Source organism: Anas platyrhynchos, chromosome 1 (assembly GCF_047663525.1).
Source record: "Anas platyrhynchos isolate ZD024472 breed Pekin duck chromosome 1, IASCAAS_PekinDuck_T2T, whole genome shotgun sequence".
Classification (NCBI taxonomy): Eukaryota; Metazoa; Chordata; class Aves; order Anseriformes; family Anatidae; genus Anas; species Anas platyrhynchos.
In genome coordinates, this window is record NC_092587.1 from 52,792,314 (window position 1) to 52,814,219 (window position 21,906).

General features: G+C 34.0%; 1 protein-coding gene across 15 annotated transcripts in view; it reads left to right on the forward strand.

The window, feature by feature from the left end:
* PPFIA2 (PTPRF interacting protein alpha 2) overlaps positions 1–21,906 on the forward strand; it is a 328,207-nt gene that overhangs the window by 187,914 nt on the left and 118,387 nt on the right. For all 15 annotated transcript variants that reach the window (XM_072037122.1, XM_072037130.1, XM_038181210.2 and 12 more), the window contains one exon: positions 15,911–16,012. In XM_072037122.1, the coding sequence (XP_071893223.1) occupies positions 15,911–16,012 (102 nt within the window). The remainder of the gene's footprint in view (positions 1–15,910; positions 16,013–21,906) is intronic.

A 21,906-nucleotide genomic window follows, 5' to 3' on the forward strand; every position in this document is an offset into this window, starting at 1 on the left:
ATTTGGCAGTGGCTACCACATTTTGAAGGCTGAGAAAGTGTAATTAGCATAGTTTTGACCAGACTATGCCATTTTGCCTCTACTCTTGAAGTGTTTCAAGTTTTCACTTGCAGCTTCTGGTGGGATATAGAAGAATGTACTGCTGTTGCCTCGGTCTTCATCTACGCAAACTGTACTGGGTCTGGCTGGGACAGAGTTAACTTTCCCTCCACCAGCCCATACAGTCATGTGCTCTCCACTTGTAGCTAGAACAGCACTGGTATCACACCAAGGTTTTGTCTATTGCTGAGCAGTGCTGGCACTGACTCCCTCCAAGCCCACAGGAGGGTGGGGGTGGGCAAGCAGTGTGGAGGGGACATCACCAGGGCAATTGACCTAAACCGACCAAGGGGATATTCCATACCATATGCTGTCACACTCAGCAATAAAAGGGGGTAAAGGGGTAGAAGAAAGAAGGAGGGCTCTCATATCTGTCCTCCCCAGCAATTGCTACATGTATTGAGGCCCTGCTTCCCAGAATGTGGCCGAACATTACTCATCGATGGGAAATAGAGAATAATTTTTTTTTTCTCTCTCTGTGCTTCCAGGCTTTTGGCTTTTGTGTGTGTGTGTGTGTTTTTGTCTGTTTGTTTTTGTTTGTTTTGTTTATTTGGTTGGTTGATTTTTGTTTTGTTTGTTTTCTTTTTCCTTCTTCTTCCTTTTCCCTTTAATTAAATTATCCTTATCTCAACCCGTGAACCTTATTTTCTTTCCAGCATACTGTCTTCTTCCCTTCCTCTTCTTTTGAGGAGGGGGAGTGAGAGAACAGTTGTGGTGTAGTTTAACTGCCCAACAAGGTGAAACCACCACACAAATATGCATTGTTAGTTCTCAAGCCTATCAGAACGCCCAGATGCTTTGCAATAATATGTTTGTTGGTACCTTCTTAATTGCTATTTTTGTATACTATTCTTTTTCTTGAATATTACACACATTTTTAATTATGTCATTCCATTGTAGAAGATTACTGAAATCTAGCGGTTACTTCTGTGTTGTTGAAATTCTTATCTTGATTTGCTTTGTTTGTTTGTTTGTGTGTTTTGTTTTTGTTTTTTTACTTATGAGAGTTAGCTATTGTATACATACTCCTGTCAGGTTCGATTATTGTTTCTAGTTATTTTCTAGTTATTATTTCTAGTATTATTTTGTTTGTTTTCCTGCTTGCAATTTAATATACTTTTCAAAGTTGGTTCATTTTGCTAAAAAAAGAAGAGTTTGCAGTTAGTCAGGAAAAAGAGGATTATTACACTCGTGATGTTGCTTCTACCTAAAAATGAGAAAATAATAGAAATGAGAGCACCAACTGAAAAGTGAGCTGATGTCAACAGGTGGCATGGTCCAAGCTGTTGACCCAAGAGTCTATAAAGGAAGAGGTAGCAATAAAAAAGGTTGAAGGACAGACCCATCAAGCTGTAAATTCTACCATATGAAAGTGTTTAATTCAGCTTTCCACTGGATTTTCTGTTTTGTCATCCCAGGTGGCTATGATGTCTATCTTTTATCATTTGTGTTGATTTATCAGGAAAATTGATTACACAGTATGTAGCTGATGCCAATTTTCTGTCATGTTGTCACATTGTCTCTGACTCAGCCACGGCAATTTACTGTTTTCTGTTTTATACCTAGATTGTAAGTTCCTTCGGGGAGAAACCACGTTTTTCTCTGGTTTCAAACCACTTGTTGTGATGAAATATTAGGCCTCGGGGTATTGTTTTTAGGCATATTGATAGAACAAATTAATAAAAATCATTTAATATGAAACAAATATGTTTTGTGTATGGAATGTTAGAACATAAAGACTGAGGGGAAAGTTAGGTTACTTTAACTGGGGTCAGACAGAAATGTCAATGTATTTGACCTTGATGAGAAAGTGCTTCAAAGTATTATACTATGGGAAGATATATTTAGTTTTCTTAATATTTTCAAAGGGCATGAAAGCACCAGTTCTCTTTATCACATTGTAAAAGTTTAGTTCTTGTCCCTTCAAACAAGGTTTAGACTTCCAAGTCTGACTGACTTCTGAGAGAGACCTCTGAAGTCAGATTTATAAGTCAGGATAGAGGAATCCCAACTAGATAAATAGACAACTCCATGCTTGAGAAGGAATCTAGCTGTTGGATTTAGGTTATCACGATGCAGATGACTTTTTAAAAATAACAATTCCCAAAATGTTAAGGTATTCTTGGGATCTAGTTTGGACAGATTTACTATGAGGGACTAACTTTCAGACCTGGATAGCCTTGCCACTTTAACCGATCTGATGAAGGATATGGGTGATAATGTACATCTGTCATCTGGGTCCCAGCGTGAATTCTTCTCTTGATTGAAAACAGTGCAGTAGGTGCTAGAGGCATTGCCGCCTGGTACTTTTAGGCCATGGGGAATCATTTATGACATTACTGCTGCCATAGAAACCTACTTAAACTCAACAAAAACTCAATTCATGGAAAAAGCTTTTGAGTCTGAATCATTCATATGTAGTTATTCCTAAAAGGTTTGACAATGTAGTCGAGATTTCTGGAAACATTTTACAGTCCCTCAGAACAGTAGGTTTATTCATATGGTTTAAAACTCTGACTCTATCCATAATGTAGTCACATGTTTTGTCATTTTGGTAGAGCCTTAACATAAATTAACATTTTGCACCTGTGCCTGCATGATATCATCAATTTCTAAAGAACTGAAGAAATCTGTAAGAGCTATTGAATTTCTGCTGCTGAATTCTCAGAATTTCAGAGCCCAATATTCTCTGACTGTGTTCATGTATTCCACAAAAGGAGGGTTTAATGGTTCATGCCAAATTTCCTTATTTGAAGGTATTTGTCAGTACATGGAATTTTGATTTAGAAAAGTAGTACAGCAATATACTGAAGTCAGAAGATAAGCAATTGTAATATACAGTTGAAATGTGATAACTATTGCCAATCTCTTGCTCACCATCATGACACTGGATGTCCCCCATCTCTTGGAAAGAATACACACATGAGTTAAAGCCAGTTCAAGCCCTTTGCTCTCTTCCAAGTTCATTTTGCTGGTTGTTTGATTTTTATATTCTTATGTTGCGCTGAGCCTCTTCCTTTCCCTCATGCTGGGCTGGATGGCACAGGAGGACAATGTTTTCTCTAATTATTTAAGGGAAGGCCATTTACACAGCCAGTTGACCTACTCAACTGATACAGCCATTCATCTACAGTAAAGGCCAACCCTTGGTACTGAGATAAGTTTTAGCTCCCTTTATGACGGCTGAGGCCACTTCCTACATTCTTTTCTGAGATTTGTAACCACATCATTCTTGCCTGCCTTTACTGAGTCTCTTTCATTGTAGAAGCACATTGATCAGTCACGCAGAATCTGTCATGTTGCAAATTACAGCAAATATTCTTGGAAGAACAAAATATGAATAAAAAAGATAGTGGATCATACATGCATTTACCTCTTTTCTTAAGTTCAAAGGAGAGAGCTTTGACCATGTTCAGATAATAAAGCCACATGGATTCAGTTAATAAAAGCATTTAATTTGTAAAATACACCTTTTTAGTCAAATCTCCTGGAATACATAAAAGATGTCATAAAACAGAAAAATCAATAAACAAACAGAAATGTAGTACTGAAATGGTATATTGGAAAGAAAAAACAGAAATAGAAATATAAACAAAATATGAACAGAAATATGGTACATGCAAAGGTAAAGAATAAATCAACCATATGAATAATTGTTTTTATTAAAGAATTAGTTTTTTGATATCAATACAAAGATTTGTTTTTAATTTTATTTTTTTTTTAAAGGCCTCTGAAAGAATATCCAGTTATTACAGATAAGGCATTTAGAGAATAAGCTAAAAGAAAACTTTTCATCTATATTTAAAAATTAAGTTAGGAATATGTTGTTAAGCAAACTGTTTGTTAATTGCAGATCTAGCAAACACCTCGTACTCAGATTACCATAGTTTTACATAAGCTATCTAATAAAAGGAAAATAAAGTTATTTAAGTTTCAAAATCAGTTCTCATAAATCAGTTCTTTTCTGTTGAGAGAGGTGATTAATTTTTATTTGCATCTCTGTTTGCAGAGTTTTTATGCATTCAGATAATAAAGTTCATCAGTTTGGTCCAGATCGGGCAGAGTCCATTGCCCAGAGTAGTGTCATACTACACTGAGCCATCAGCTTTCCAAACTGTTAAGTGACTTAGGGATTTTGCCTGCCAGGTTACCTGTAGATGGCTTTCAGACAATCTATAAAATGGTACCTGTGAAGAGCTGTGAAGAGCTGAAGGTGGGTTGTGCATGGCCACATCTGGGATTTAGTAACAGCTACAATATAGGCCTTGGCATGGAACAAGAATATTTAGAGCTATTTTTTTCTTCATTTCAGATGGCTAGGATTCTTGCATCTTTTACTTCCTTCTCACCACAGATTCTAAACAACATAAACAGAAGTGCTAAATTGGATGTCTATATAACCTATTTATATATCTATATATATATCCTGCAAGAGCAGGGATATATTCAAGATATTTTGGTAAATTCATGTGTGATGTTTATATACTAAATATAGTATATAGACAGGAAATTACCTTTTTGTGATGACAGAGATTTCATGGCTTCAGATTGGGAGGACTAAATAAAAATTTACAAAGTATGGTATAGCATGACTGCCGTAATTATTCATAATCTTTACTGCACTCGACTAGGTCCCACAGCTTTGTTTTAAGTTGCAAAGCACATACATTCTTTAAATGATGGACAGTAAGGTACAATTATCTGAAGATTTTTGGTTTTCCTGTTCAGAAAAATCTTGTTTTTATTACTGGGAAATTTATCTTCATGTACCAATGGCATGATAAAATGCTATAGTATTAGTTTATTGTCTACTTTTTTTTTCCATGTTAAAAATACTAAATCTCATTGATTGGAATATTTCTCTACGGTTATAAGAGATTTTTCCCTTCTACTGAGGAACTAAAAGGAATGTTTAAGTTTAACGTAAAAGGTTTACTGTAAAGTTTTGTTGGTAATTTATGCAAATGAGAAACTCTTTGATTTTACTCACCTTTAGCTTGTACAAGAAATTCTCATCTGGAAAGATTGTCATCCATTAAACTTTACTTTCAACTTTTGACTGCTTTTTAGTGTCATCTTGATTGCAAATATCTCTCCAGCTAATGCTATTTGTTGTATCTATATATTATTCATATTTTGTGTTAAATTATGCTGTGCCCTCCTTTCCTTGTTTGTTTGCTTCTAATTTTGTTTGGTGAAAGTTTGTCACATTTTTCGCAGCTTTCTGAGATGGTTAAACTTTTTTATCAGATATACCAAGTAGTTGATGAGTGAAGGGAGGTTCCTTTACTTATTTATTTACTTTTATTTGCTTTCTGCTTTGCTGAATAGATATTTCCAGCTTATTCTTTTTAAATTTATCTCCTCCTTTTGCTGAGTTGCTCATCAAAGAAAGCATTAGCCACATTTGAAGACCTGACAGAATAAGCTGTATGAGTTTGTTAATTGCTATCAGCTATTAATTACTTATCGGTTTCTCAGAGCAAGCACATAGATTAATATGAGGTTCCTATAACATGGACACTTCAGGGATACACTCCTGATTGCATTTGTGAGCAGTGGCATGTTGTAACAGTATTATTTCATCTGCTGCTATGAGGCTAATGAAGGTACCGGAATAAATCATCCTGGCTATAAATGGAGGAAAGAATGACAGGTGAGACCTGCCCTTGGGTTTGAACTGTAGCTCTTTGCCCAGCTACAATAAAAGTTTGCCCTTTAAATCAATATGCTGCACAATTATAAATAAACCTCAAGGAATTAATAGGTTGCAGCTACTGACTTATTTTTTATAAGATTTATTATTATTATTATTATTTTAATAGCTCTAATTCAGATTGCTTTCTGCAACCATAGGCTCCGAACAGAGGGGTACCAGGGCAAAAGTTGCATTGTGTAGTTGCATATTTTGGTTGTCATGAAAAATAAAAACATCTAACAGGAAAGATAGGATCTTGTCTCATTTAGCAATATTGCATTATGAATAGCTATAGAAACACCTTTGAGAAGATTTGTGAGGTTATAGTAGCAATGCATTTCACCCTAGTTGGCAATTATAAGCATAATCTGAAACAAGTGTTTCATTTCTGTTAAATTTGTGGTGTTTGTCTTTGTTGGGATGTTTACTTGTCTTTTTTTATTTTTTTTAATGGAAATATCCTGTAAGTGCTTGGTGGAAAAAATATGTTTTTAAAGTACAGCTTTTTTACATGTTAGCTTGTTTGATTGTTTGTTTTAATTTCTGAACCTCAGGGATTAACACATCTTGCAAAAATACAAATCATAACTGATTATACAGTAAAATACAAAAAGAGAGCTTGTGAAGTGTTCCTATACAGTGAATGATAGACATGTATCTGTGGTCAGATAGAAAATATGTCTGTATGCATTCTGTTTCACAGGGGAGGCATAACATAAATATGGTTTGTTTGTGTTGCACATACACTGGGATTTGTGAAGATAAGTATCATTAAAATCATGTTTTCTCTTCCCACTTGAGCCATTGTGATTTCAGAGGAAGGGTGATAAGCAAGGACTAAACCATAGTCTAGTATAAAGGGTCATGATATTTAGATGTATCTGGAAAAAGTACTTAGCAGGCCGTTTGTATATGTGTGTTTGTGAGAGTGCATGTATTTTACTAAAACAAAACCTTAGAAAGGTAAATTTTTATTTCCTCTCCCTTTCATATGACTCTTTCAGATCTTGTGGTGATAGATGTAATCCTAAACTAAGGCTTTCTGAATAGAAGAGCTCAAAGTTGTCATGTATACCCTGTTCTGAAAGATATTATCTATGTTTATTTAGTTATCTGGAGACACAATGTAGTAAGTAAAGACAGATGTAGTACTGAATTGGTAGTGATGTAGTAAGATAATGAACTTCAAAGAGGATCAGTAGCTCTACAGCACCTCAAAGGCAACCAGGCTTGTTTGAAGTGTAGCTTTCATTTAGAGGGTTAGATCTGGATCAGCAAATCTCCAGACTTTTCAAAGTGACAGTTACACTTCAAACAAGCCCAAATGTTCCTGATGTGTGAGCGGAAAGGGTGGGTGCAGGGGGAGGGGGTAGGAAGGTTGAACAGAGGTGAAGATTAGGTAGCAATAGGAGCTGCAGGAGGAGAAGAGTTTTCAGATTCCAGGAATTTTCAGATTTCAGGCCTTTGACATATACTTATGGCAAAGTATACATATTTTTAATTAAGCCTAATTAAAAACAAAATAAGATGCGGGTTTGCCCATTTCTATTTTACAGAGAAACATGAATAGTATTAGGTGGAGTAACCTAAGTTAGCAAAACTTTAGTCTGGTTCATATATTGTTTTATGTATGTTTCATATATATTCATTTATATGAAGTGACCATATGTATATTTGAGTATTTCTGGCAAGATGTGGTGGTTTTACCCAGGTGGGCAGATGAGCTCCACCACAACCACTCTCTCTCTCCCCCACCTCAAAGGGAAAGGGGGAGAAGATACAATGAAATGGGCTCAAGGGTTGAGATGAGGACAGGGAGATCACTCACCAATTGTCATCACGGGCAAAACAGACTCAGCATAGGGAGATTAAAAGAATTTATTGCCTATTACTAACAGACTAGAGCAGTAAGAAACTAAAAGTAAATGAAAAACACGTTCCCCCCATCCACCGTTGTCTATGTCCTCCCCATGGAAACACAGGGGAACAGGCAATGGGGGCTGTGGTCAGACCCCAATCACTTGATTTTATAAAGTTACATTTTTATTATTTTATTAAGCATACCTAAAATATTAAAAGATTGAATGTCAATTATTTAATGTACTATGAAAGGGAAAAATACAATTTTGCTGTGGAAGGAGGGATGTGCTCTAAATCAGAATAGCAGACTTGTTGACCTATTATTAATAGCTGAATTAGTGATCAGTGATAAGATTCACCCAGAGACAATGCTGAGGAGGAAGGGAAGGAGACAAGTATCAGAACAGTGTGTGTTCCCCAAAATGAGGGAGAAGTAAAGATCACTCTATATTTTGTCACGTTTGCCTGGAAGAAAGCAAGATGCTGTGCAGAGGAATAAGTCAAAGCTAAGAAAGTTGAGAGTTTGAAATGTAAATCAGGCATGCTAAAAATCAACCAGACTTGTAAACTGGAATTGGCAACAAAATAATCTGTAGATTCCTTATCAGCATTGTAAGACATGGACTATTCTGTTTACTGGTAAGTATGTGTTTCATTTTACAGTCACCCTCCATATATTCTCTCTGTCAGGATTTATTTTAGGTTATTTCTTAGGGCCATATACTGACCTCAATCTGCCTTATAATGGGAGTTGTATGTATGTGTTTATATGCTGAAGCCATTGTACAGTCTGTAAAGCACTTCAATAATTTGCATATTATGTCGGGAGATCCCAATTGTTGGGTTATGAGCATAAAATATAACTGTGCCAGCAATGGGAGGTGGTAGTCATGTAATTCAGTACAGAAATTTATTCTTTGCTTATTCTGCTTCTTTGTAACTATTTCACAAATTTTATATTTAATATTTAAATATCTGAAAAAATATGCTAACCAACTGGAATAAAGTCAATCCCACTTTCCTTTGTCTTCAGCCCTTTATGAAATTGTTTTATAAATTAGTTATAGTCTGTCATTTTAGACCATATTTTGCTCTTTTTCTTTATTATATAGATAATCAATTTTTAACTGTGGAATAGTAAATTGTCATCAGTTTTGTTGCAGTACAATATTTAACCAATTAAGGCATACTCTTGTGAATATCTTTGATGTTAAAAAATATCATTTGAAAATAATAATTTACTCTAATTTAGTCTGCAGCATAACTATATTCACAAATTGTGTCCTTTTAAAAGGGGTGGATATAAATATTTGTGGGACAAAGATTCTGAAATACAGCAATTAAAGCACATTGTAATCCAGTCTGTATTTTCATCCTATACTATCTATAATATTGCAAGCTGTTTAAAAGTCACCCACCTAAATTATAAATTATGCTTTATAGTATTCACAAATGAGTGATGCTTTCCCCATCTCACCACATTTCAGTAATAATCCAAGAACTGTTTATTTTGGTTGTAGACCCTCTGTTCCTCAGTGTTCCCATCAGTAAGAAGCAAAGATCTTAAAACACAATTGTTGCTGTTTTTAGAGTATGCTGTTCTTCACCTATTCTAAATTGAACCAATCTAGTTAACATAAACTACAAAATAAGAGACCTTTAAATTTTCCATTTGATTGCTTTAGGGAAAAGAAAGAAGACTTCAGTTTCATTCTTGTTCATAAGTAGGAGAGAAGACTCTAGTTTGATATAATTATATTTGCTACATCATAACAACTAAAAAAGTATTTTAAAGTACATTATATTTTTATAAATTTTAACATTGAATTCTTATGGATGGAGACTTTCAAGTCCTTTGAGGCCTCAAGCTTTATAGCTTGATACTAAGGATAACAAATAAGAAATATTGAATTATCATCTACTGCCTTGTGTTTGATATGACTTGTGAACTCATATCTACTATCATAATTAACAATTCTTACAGAACAAAGAAAACTTCTTGTAACAAATTAAAAAACAGTTGTTGATTATATCATGCCCTTTTTTCCTAGTTCTACTATTACTGTAACTGTGTAAACTAGCTTTGTTTTAATAGAGCACTACCTATTGGTATTCTTCAGGAAGCGTCAATATATATGGATATATATATTGTGTGATCGATATATAGAGAGAGATAATGCAGAACACCAATTCTAAATTATTAAAAAATGGAGGGAGTGGGAAAAAATATTAAAACAATAGATTGCGTACCTCACTCAGCAGGTTTCCAATAAAGAGCAACAGACTGACAAAAAAAATAACAGTATCAACAGAACACTTTTTACCTGGTATTGAATGAAAATCAGGTTTCTAAATTAGAAATTTTCAGGCTAATTCTGATTGAGAAATAATGGAACACAGGCTTGTGTTCAGTTTTTTGGTCCTGATGAGAATGTTAGACTCGGGTCATTACTTGTGGCTGTACTAATTTTCAGTGATTCTAAAATCATGAATTACCTTCATATTATTATTATAGACCTGGATTCAAGTGGATTCTATAATGGCAGATTTGTGCTCATGTCTCCTATGTAAAATGTCATATTTATTCCTGAAGTAATCCTGAGAAAGAGAATCATTGCAATAAATCGAGGCATAGCCATAATGCTCATGCTGCTGGGGAGATTCACTTTCACTTCTTGAATCTGTAGGAATTCAAGAAGTGAAAGTGCAACAGGAAAATTAGGCAGAAAAATCAGGCAGAATACACCACAAGTCCTAGCAGTTCTATATTCTTCCTTTTATCTATATCTAGAAATACTGGCATTTTGACTAATATATTAACAAGTAACAATTAATGTTTCTTTTCGGTTGACTTTTAAAATATAATTTTGAAAATTTGAGGGTTACTTGTGCTACTAAAAATCATGAAAATGATATAATACAACTGTTGAAATTAGATGACATTTATAGAAAAAAGTCAGGTTATGCGTGCTATAAAGCTAATCCTAAATATAAATAACTGAATATATATATATAGTATATTTAAATAACTGAACTCATTTAATATGTTAAAGGGCCTTAATGAGATGTGTATTTAGTGTGGTAAAATCCTTAGTTCTCCCTTATTATTCTTTCTGGTGTTTTCTAGAAGCAAAATAAGTCTTTACATTTTTAGGCATTGAAAGAGAATTTGGAGCATTTTGTTGTTGTTTAGAAAATCCATTTACTTCTGTTTTAATATGGGACCAGAGTCTTAAAAGTAACTACTCCATTCATAATAGTAGGCCATCCACAGAGAGTCTACACTCTTCTGCGGAGAAAGGAATGGTTGAATAAAAATATATATATATATTTGCAAACTTTAGTTCAAAATACAATATAACTTCAACAGAGCATTTAAAGGATGAGTTCTGTCATGATGGAAAGCTATATAACAGCTCTTCACTTGTCCCATTTTCTGTTCAATAAAGGCATTGATATCATTTATTCTTGTAGATAATATTGGCTCCAAGCCTCTAAAAAGTGTTTTTTGTGTTTTTTTTTCTTTTCTTTCTTCCAAGAAGCATTGACTGTGTACTTATGTGTGTGTAAGTGTCTGCATACTTCATAATTTCAATCCATGCCCAGAGTTCTGAAAAGGGAAATAAGGAAAAAAAAAAAAAAAAAAAAAAGTGTGGGGTCACAAGTCCACTGTGTTACTGAGTTAGTTTTCTCTCTTATGTAAGAGAAATCTCCTCCTCTTCATTTTTCTCTGTGAATTAATGAACTCTCACATTGTCACATTTAATCATAGTTTCCACAAGCTTGATATCATGCAGTCCACTAAATAAGCCAAACGAGCATCAGTAACGTCTGGATAGTTTGAAACATATTTAGTGGATAAGTAAGAGTCAATAAGACCACACCCTCCATATCTGAACCCTTGGCACAAATTAACCAAAGTAACTCTCAGTTCAAATTAGAGATTCATTGTTATGCATGAAGAGACCAAAATTTTCATCCTGAAATCCAAAACATATGTCATGTTTTTACCTGGATATTGTTATAATACAGTGTTTCAAGGTACAGTATTGCAGGATTTAGAGTTGGAGTTTTCTAATCTAACCCCCTTATTTTGAGGGTAAATGTAATGTTAAACATTTCAGAAGATTGATACAAAAGTTGTGATATTAAACCTAAATATTGAAATCTTGTATTCAACCTAATCTAGAATGAAGGACTATTATTATGGCTCTTCTGTAGTAAGAAAAAGGGAGACTCTCATCCAGAACTTTGAAGTGTTTTGTCTTGCTAATAGCTGTCAAAAAGGTCAAAATTTCTGTGTTGGTAGTGGCAAAGTTGCTAAAATAAATCCTTGGTTAAACAGCATGAAGTATTTTTAGCAATATTTCCAATGAAAGAATAGGAAAAGAAAGAAGGTACAATTTTAGAAAACTGAAGTGGATGAAAATACAACAAATGAAAGGTTAAAGCTCCCAGGGAATTGTAGTAGATAGTCATTTCTCATGTTAAATGACAAACATCCAAATTAGTGGGAAGGCAAATCTGTCTGTGTAGATAGTGTTGAATATAAAATAAAAATGGTAAACCCTAGCCATTATTTATCCATGCAGAGATTAGTTTATTCTTTCATTCTTGAAATGAACCATGTTTCAAAACTGGAAGTTCCAGAGGAGTTTTTAAGCTGAATCTCCCCAATGACTTTGAAATTGATTTTTTTTTTCTTTGTCTTACAAATTTTGTCTGAATCTCTCCATTCTTTCGTTAAGGATGTGGGTGTGTGTATGATGAGAGGCTGTTTGCATTTTTCATTTGGGTTCAACACACTCCATACTGTACTATACTCATAGGCTGACCAGTCAAGTGTTGCAGCTCTAGGGTCTCATTTCTATGGCATGCTCTTACCTTGGAGGCTAGTTGTATAGGTTTTCTGTGCATTTGGTCACGCAAAATGAGCCTTGCAGAGCTTTCCTGGGAACAATAAGCAAAGAAAGCGTTTATTAAGCTAGTCCCTAGTGGTAGAGATTTGACAATAAGGAAGCTGTGGTATGCCTCCTCTGCACAGTCCTGCTGCCAGCACATCTGGCAGCATTGACAGCCTGGCTGTCCCAATGGCCTCCCACTCTCCTGGGCACCCTTGAGCACTGACTGTATCTCAGCTGCTTCACCAGGGCATGTCCTTGACTCTTGGACTGTAATACCAAATGGTCCTTTCATTGGTCACAAATTTCTGTTGCATTTGTTTTCAAGGCTTCTGCTGTCTCTTCAAAGATACACATGGGATAAGTGAAGAACTGTCGTTTTGAGTCAGCTATTTGCCAGTTAGACTGAGTGTTACAGCCCAAGACAAAAAGGAAACAACAGGCCAAATAGGTCCCAAGATTATATTTATTTTTCTGTTGTTTATCATGGAAAAAAAAAAAAAAAAAAGCGTCCTGATATCATTTTGTAGTATAAGAACAATGAAATCAACTGAGTAATTTTCATGGTTTTGATTCTCTTTATTTCTTAATTAGCTTTATATCCAAACAACTTGTACATAAGCTTTAAGAGTGCAGTTGTGCCTGTCAAGTCATATTAGTTATGCAACAGATACTGCCTTCAGGGCTCACAAAGTATGTCTGACCATGCAAGATTTCTGCTGCAAACAATAATTCCAAATGACAGTATTCCCCTGATCTCTGTTTATGCAGGGGGAATTGCAAGAGCAGAGGTTGTTATCATCGCATGTTATTTATTACATAACAAGATAAAAATATGTTTTGCTTTCCATCTAACCTGTGGGAGAAACATCTTCTCTGGAGCATTACAGTGTCATATCTCAGGGATACCTTGGAGTGAAAGGGCATACTTAAAATGAGTTTCACTTGTAATGTTGGAAGCATGAATTGAAAAGCAAGTTTATATGAGCTCTTATCATAGCTGTTAATTTGTCAAAGCAGACGTGACAGAAAAAGAAGCTCTAGGGCAAACTCAATTTTACTTTGAGACTTTCCATGAAAAAGACTTACAATACAAACAAAAAGAAAAATAATGCTCTTTCTATCATCATTCAATTCCAAGAAGTCAAAGCTCTTGACTTGTTAACAGTCACTTGTATCTCAAATGAAGAGATATGGCCACTTGAGCTCCAGAGGTATGACAAAGTGACTCGTTCTTGTAAATACTGGTACTGCAAATATGTCAACAACAGAGGAATTTCAGAGGATAACAGCAACTGAATAATTAAAATGTTTGAAGGAGCTGTGTCAGTGACTAAGTAAAGAGGTCTAAGATACTAGATACATGTAGCCCAGACAAACTGATGCTTAATAACCATTAGGGTTATAAGCTGAAAATGTTTGGAGACTGAGAGGACACTGTTAAGTATGGGACTCTAGGAGCAGAATTTTGACTAATGGTTTGTTTTCAAACAAGGGAAAGCTTAAGCTGATGTCAAAAGAAAAATTCACAAAGAATACTATTTATGACATTCAACAAAGTAGTAGAAATTCAAATGTCTATTTATTTCCGATTATATTGACATAAGCCTGAAAGATCATACCAAAGGTCTATTTAAATTTCAACTAAAACAAAACAAAGAAATGAAAAATAGTAGATAAAAATGTTGTCATAGTGCTTATATTAGCAGTACTAGCAACATAGATTTACCTACCATAAACAATATAAAGTTTATGTGAAAAGAAGTTAAAGAAATAATATGTGCATATGTGTTTTCCTGATTCAAAATTCCAATTAAATCTGACCTTAAATTATTGGGTTATTCTTAAATATGATATTTCATTTGGTATGTGACATTAATTAACAACCTTAAATACAAGAGTTTAAGCAAAACTAGACAGCATGACATTGCTAAAGTAAGATCTAAAGGCACAAGTTTTAACTATACTTTTGAAAATTTGAAACAGTTTTAAATCCAATTTACAAAGCTAACTTAAGGACTTAAGGACCCTTACATCATATATTGTATACTGCATATCTTACAAAGTTTTTGACAACTAGGATGTAAGATCAAAATACGGATTAGGAAGGATGGCACAAGACATCATTACATGGTTCATGTGATCAACAGCTAATCTCTAAGACAAAATCCACTGAGAATATCAGAGCAACACTTTCCTTACTGGCATGCAGTCTGCACAGAGGCTTAAAGTAAATTAAAGTTTAGCTGCTGAAAAAAAGGGGGAAAAAAATTATATATTTATAATATATCGATATATTATTGACAATATCGATCTTATATTATCAATAATAGTATATATCATTAACTATTTCTGTTAGTATAAAGCAGAATAAGCCTAAGAATACCTACCAAACTGTTGAAAAACCCTTTCATTTGAATAAAAGCTGCTTTCCACAACTTGAAGGGAGAGAGCAGATCAAGTTCTTTAGAGATCATTGCCAGCTTTTGTCTTAAATAGATTTAGTCTCAGCTTTATCCTACTGGCTGATGAGATAAACCACCTGGATATGTTTTTGGAGTTAGGAATAACTGCAATTTAATCCTAGCTGTTTATGGGTGCTTTTAAGTGCTATTTTTGTCAAACTCAATTAATTTACTTAATATTTTAAAATATGTTTATACTTTTGTTAAGCAGCAGTGCTTTTCATCAAGAGACCTATTTTTTCTGGTACATGGTTTTTTCTGGCCATATTACAAAGGCTTTTCATTCTTTGTTTCACTACTTCCATGAGATGTAGAATCTTTTTGGTATAATGGGTAAATCAGCCACTACCATTTAGTATACGTTGGGCTTGTCAAAAGTAGACAAAATGAAACCTTTTCCTTATTGAAATTAATGGCAAATCTCTGAATGCCATTTGTATAGGTAAAATTTAAGTATATATTTGAAGAGTAACAGCAATAGCAAAATCAAGACCTTTAAACAGGAATATTTCACAGATTCATATGTAGATACATTGAGTTGAAGCTCATTATGCGGTGTCTCTCTTGTTATAAAATAGGCCAATTTTGTTTTCTTTGTGCTGTAGTTCTGGTATGTTATGTATGGGGAATGTTGTCATCATCTCAGACCTTCTTTTATTTCTAAACTTATGCTAGTATTTTGCATAGGTACTTTTTATTAGATTTATTAGTCTTTATGAAAAATGCATAATTTTAAAAGCATTTGATAAGTGTTGATGTTTATACATGCTATTTTAGTTTGTATTGACGATTTGTAAATATTATATAAATCCTAAAACTCTAGAAAGCATATATATTTAATGATTTTGGGGTTTAAACTTAACTTTATATTTGACTTTATTTCATAGGAATTTGCTGCACTGACAAAAGAGTTAAACGCATGTAGGGAACAGCTGCTTGAAAAGGAGGAGGAAATTTCAGAACTGAAAGCTGAAAGAAACAACACAAGAGTAAGTATACAGCAGACTTTTTCTTGATATCAAGTATGTGTAAAGCAGGAGGAATATACTTACATATAAATTTAGATCATCATTTGTGTAAAAAAGAAGATAAAATTCCTTGCCTTCCTTGCAAGATAATTAATTGAAATTAATTATCTTCCTTGCAAGATAACTAATTGAAAGATATCTTTCAATTAGTAGTACATGTCTACAATACTACAGTTCTGCAGGAAATGACTGTGTGTTTTAGCAAGATATATTAATAACAAACTAAACAACAGATTTTGTGTATAATGAGGTAAGTACATTCAGTTTTAATGTTTTCTGTAACAAGGGACTCACAAAGCTTTCCAAGCCACTGGCCCTGCAAAAGTAGCCTGCATGCACCCTTATCAAGGCAAAATACAGAGGTATGGCAGACCCAGCTTTCCCTTGTGCCTTGGATTTGATCTGAATAAGGATGAGGTGAAGGCTGCCATGTGTATCATAGTGATAAGTGTTGTTTAGCCTACATGCAGCCATTGTGATCCTTCAAGTGAATGTCATTTGCCATACAGAGAGGACAAGATTTCACCCTTAAATTTTCTATATTCTACTTCAATCAAAATATATTATTCTGTCTGTAATCAAGAATCCATGATAATGCTTTCTAGTGTCTACAAGATGGTACAAATGTAAAAGTGTGTAAAATGGCTTGAGGAAAGAGAGGGCCAGATCAAGCAGGAGTCATACTGGAAATAGGCATACGGAATAGATCTCAGAGGTTGAACACCAAAGATATTTTCTCACATGCATATTCCATTCTTCTATGATCTGAGTAACTTCCTGCATTCATCCTCTCACTAAACTAATAGCACTTTGGCATTGCAAATAACACATTTTCTTGGTTAGCTGATTTGCATTCTGAAGGGTAACTAACAAAGTGCTTGACAAAAGAACTGAGAGAGGATATTTCTCACTGTTTTTTACTGCCCAGATGTAGCACCATAGTGCTATAGACTTCAGAAATCCAAAGGCAGGTGATACAGGTTTCTACAAAGAGAAAGCTGCTTCATCTACCAGCTCAGAGGAGCAAGAAGAGATGATCACTTTTAAGTACAAAAGTCATAGATGTGTTGAGATTGGAAAATGTGAGGGGAAAAATAAATAAAGCCTACTTTTTCTCCCATGATTTTTATACAATCTAAACAGTCCAAAGTACATGTAGCTCCCACAAAAACAGAATTAATGAACAGAGAAAAATATAGGAATTGTAGTGCATTCTTTAAGTTTAGCAAGCCATCTCAACTACAAATCTGAAGTATTTCTAAAGCTGCTTAAATTATCATTAACTGCTACATGTATTGCCTGTTTTTAGTGTTTGGAAGAAAACTAGGAAAGTCAATTTAGAAAACCATTTGTATAGAATAAACAATAATTTGTGTTAATTTCTAACACAAACTAGAAAAATAACCAAATTTGCAATGACATCTTCTCAGATATCATATGTTCTTCATAAGAATGTAGACAAAACTGCCTAGCACAAATCCTTTTCCATTTCTCTACAAAGCCAATTGAACTCCAAGTATGGTATATTAAAAATGCAGTGTACCAATACCTATTGTTTGTCTGATATAATAAGCAGCTCAGAGTAGGAAAAAAAAAAAAAAAAAAAAAGCCCAGTGGTCAAACTGAGTCAGCTACAAGTCAGATTGTGCTCTGTCATAGCACTTCCTTTACAAACCAAGAAATTTATATATTTTCCTATCTTATGCTTCTTATTCTATATAAAGTACAAGGTAAGAGATTTTTTTGTGAGCATTTAATACTAATTTATGAGAGTTAGAGTGTGATGATCTTGCCAGAAGTCCTTACAGTTTAAATTAATAAACTCTACTGTTTTTTCTTGAGAGTGAGGACAAATCTAGGCATTGGAGATGAAAAGACTTAGTATACAAAAATATGCAGGAAATGCAGAAAATGCATTTATAAACAAGAGGGGAAGATATAGACAAGTATTAACAGAGGAGAGAGAAAAAAGTCAGAGATGATGCCTTATCCTGTCCTCCACTGTTTTCATTAACAAATTATGACACTATTGTGTCATGTGTATATATTCTTGCCAGGCTGTCATATACTAAGTTAGTCGCCAGAGTCTGCTGTAATAGTCATGCTGTTTTCTGTAGGCTTTGTTTATAGGAAAAGACCAGCATTTTAGGCACAAAGCTGTTGTCTTCAGAATACAATCATCTCAATGACGTACTAGTGATGAGATTTCCAACATTCGTTGACAAATCATTGTCCATAATGAAGCACTTTTTAAGCTGAGATTTATGCTGTTATTAATGCAAAACAGCAATAATAGTCTGTCAGAAAAAGCTGTTCCATTTTTTCCTGTTATTAAAATAAAGATTCTTATTAAAGTAATAATATTTAGAAGACTTTTGGGATGAAAAAATGTCTTTTCTGATAGCTAAAGTGAGTCCAGCTAATGCTTCTTTCTATCCACACCACTACTGTTCACACCTAACCCAGCTTTAGCTCAGCTATGATAGTAAGGTTTACCTGCCCCTAAGGGCACATAGCAGCACTACCCAGTACAACTACTTTTTTCCCAGGTATCACTTTCTTTATTCTTAAATAAAGAAGCTCAGTTCTAAATGCTCATGTTCAAGTTTCATGTTTTGAAACTTTTTAATCCAACCTTTTACCTCGCTGTAAAGATAGCATCTACTGGAGATCAGCAAGAAGAAATTAAAGTGGCAAATCTGTCAGATTCTCAGTACACACTCCCAGTCACTTCTTGCCTTCTAGCACCCTTTTACACTTCCATTTAAGCTTTGCTAATTGTTTGTTTGTTTTTGTTTTTTACTTTATTCTAGACCCACACCCATGTGTTTCTTTATTTTGTGGTAACACCCTCATACAGTTTTTGCCAGTCTCCACAAAAAAAGCTTCAAGACCTGGTTTGCTATTTTATGACAAGCTGCAGTGTCAGACCTTGACAGTGAAATGCATTAGAGAGAGAACACACTGGCATAACATTCTTTGCGACCCATAAACTCTAGGTCTCAGCTACAAGACCATCGTTTAAATATTACCCCAGTCTTTAGTTGTATTCCTACTCAATCCTTTGAGCAATATTCTTAAACAAAGCTCCCTAGTGATCTTTTGCTTTTAAATATGTATTTTTACTGCCTACAATAATTAACTTCTCACATATTATGGTAGAAATATTTTCATGTCAAGAACTTAGCTGACAACTTAATCTGTCAGTACATAAGGCAAAATAAAAAATGCAAGAGCATATGTATATGTATTGATTGGTGTCGTATTGCTGACAGGAAGACAAACAGTTTCTCTCTAAAAGCATTGCATGTGACTTTGAAAACATATACAAAAATATCTTAATAGAAAATGTTAGTTATTTCTATTGATGTTGTCTAGCTAGCGATCACGTAAGACTGATGGCTTTGTGCTTTGGCACAAACTTATAAAATAAGACTAATTTGGCTATGCTAAATTTAAATTAAAGTTGAAATTTATTTTTGTCTCAGTCTGTATTCTTCAAAAGTAGAAAAAGTTTGTAGGATTAACTTTTTTAATCAGAATATGGTTATGAGGAAAACTGGGTTTTGGTTGGGCACCTGAAACAAAAATCTATTAACATACTGATATGGATTAATCTGATTTTTATCTTTAAAAAAAAATATATATATATATATAAATATATATATATATATAATTTTTGTATATGGTATAAAATGTTACTCAAACTATTCAGAAATATTGTATTTCAAGTCTTCTTAGAAACAAGAAAAAAGAAACCTATGCTCATGAATGAAATACTAACAAAGGTTAGTTGTTATGTTTCTTTTACTCAATACCTCAGGAGATGAAGCACTTGAAGTAAACATCACTGGTTTAGGTTCAACTTTATTGTCTCACTTCCTTAATGAATGATTTTTGCAACATCTTCTGTTAGTCACTGCCGTCTCATAATAGCCATAGATCAGAATTTTGCCCTCCATTATATGGTTAAATTGTCCTTGTGTTGTGTTGTAAAACTCTAAGAATATATTTTAAATGAAGGGTTTAAATCCTTTATTTAATCGGTTTTCTTAGAGATCCCTTTACTTACATTAGTTTAATAGTTGCTGATACTAAAACAGACACTGTCTTTTTTAAACAAGATAATGCAAGTTCTTACAGTCTGAAAGCATGAAAATAAGTATAATTGTTTCCTAAGATTCTGTAAAGGCAAAATCATTATTTCCCTAATGCAAATGATGGCAAAAGTCATTATTTTTTCATCAATATTATGATCTCTCTTCTATGCCCCTACATTTCTTCTTCCAAAATTAGAGCTTGTATCACAGAAAACAGGGTGACAATAGCTACTTAATAGATAGTAATTCAACACCTGTATTTCCAGACACTGTGTAACAACAAGTAGTATCAACCGTTCAAACAAATAGTCATTATATTGCTATTCCTTATTTTCATAAAAGAACCTTTCTTCATTTCCGTATTTTGTATCATTATCCTGATTATTACATTTTCTTTCATTCTTTTATTTCACATATGTGTGTTTCCATTAGGTTTCAGGTTGCCAGTATCTTATTTAAAGAAATAAAAATGTAGGACATAAGCTGCAGCTAGGCTGTAACTTTGTTTTTTCAAAGTAAGATTTTTCACCAGGAGTTTACCAGTACAGCTGTTTGACATCACCCCAGCTAACCATGGGAGCAAATTGGTTTCCAGCACTATTGAACGATGCTGAGGAAAATGACTGGCTTAATGACTGGTTTTAAAGATAATCTGCAACCCCATATCTGTTTATTTTACTTTTCTTTGCTTGCACAAGAGTTGGAGTGTCACCAAACAATGAGCATTCTAAATACAGACTGAAAGGAAATTCAGTTTTGACTGTACTGATTAGTAAGTAGACCTCAAAAGAGCGTTGGGCTCTTAGTGCATTGCTCCATTCCTGTAAGGAATCCCTTAAACCAAGTGTGTCTTAGTTTAGTTCTGTAGAAGAAAATCTATTTTCTTCTATATTATTATTTTCCCTATCTTCCATTATTTATGCCTCTCATTTTCTCTCCATTACCTTCTCATTTTATTTTATTTTATTTTATTTTGCAAAAAAAAAGTAAAATAAAAAATATAGGCAGGTGATAACCTATGCACATGTAGCTTGCATTGTTAAATTTACTTATGCATTTCCATTTTACAATGCTTTGTAAGCCACCTGAGAAACACAGTAAACTGTATTCTAGTAGTTATCTATATTAGCTCTAATTATCATTTTAAATATGCTTCATTCCTTCAGAAAATATGCACTAGAGCATTTTTCGGTCTTTATATGATGATTTTTAAACATTGTTTGTGCTCAGGAAGAGTCCAGAGCTCTAGAAACCTCCACCACATTTAGCTAAGGTAAAATTATCATCACATCATCTTGAGAATCCTAAAATTTGCCCAGCATAAGAGTAAAAATCAGTTGTCAGTTTCATAATTTACTGTCAAGCTTATGCTTTCCAGCAAGAAAAGCATAGCATTGACTGGATATTATGCGTGGGTGATTCTGTCCTGCTTGCTGCTGTTGATCTTCATCTTCTCTCTTCAAGCTGCCTCTCCCTGTGATTGCCTGACATCTGTAGCAGCTTGACACAGCGTGAGGGAGCAGAAAATGCTTAGCAGCACATGTTCTTTGTTAATGCCGGAGTGTAATTGCAACATACAAAATACAACAATACCTAAACAAATTGTTTGTAATTTAAATTACCAATATTTTTACATTAGTATTTTGATGTGAAATCTTGTTTTGTTCTTCAAAAATATATGGGATGGTAATTATTGAGGTACATGTATATAACAGAGAAAGTCTTCAACACAACTCCTGCCATCCCATCCCCACC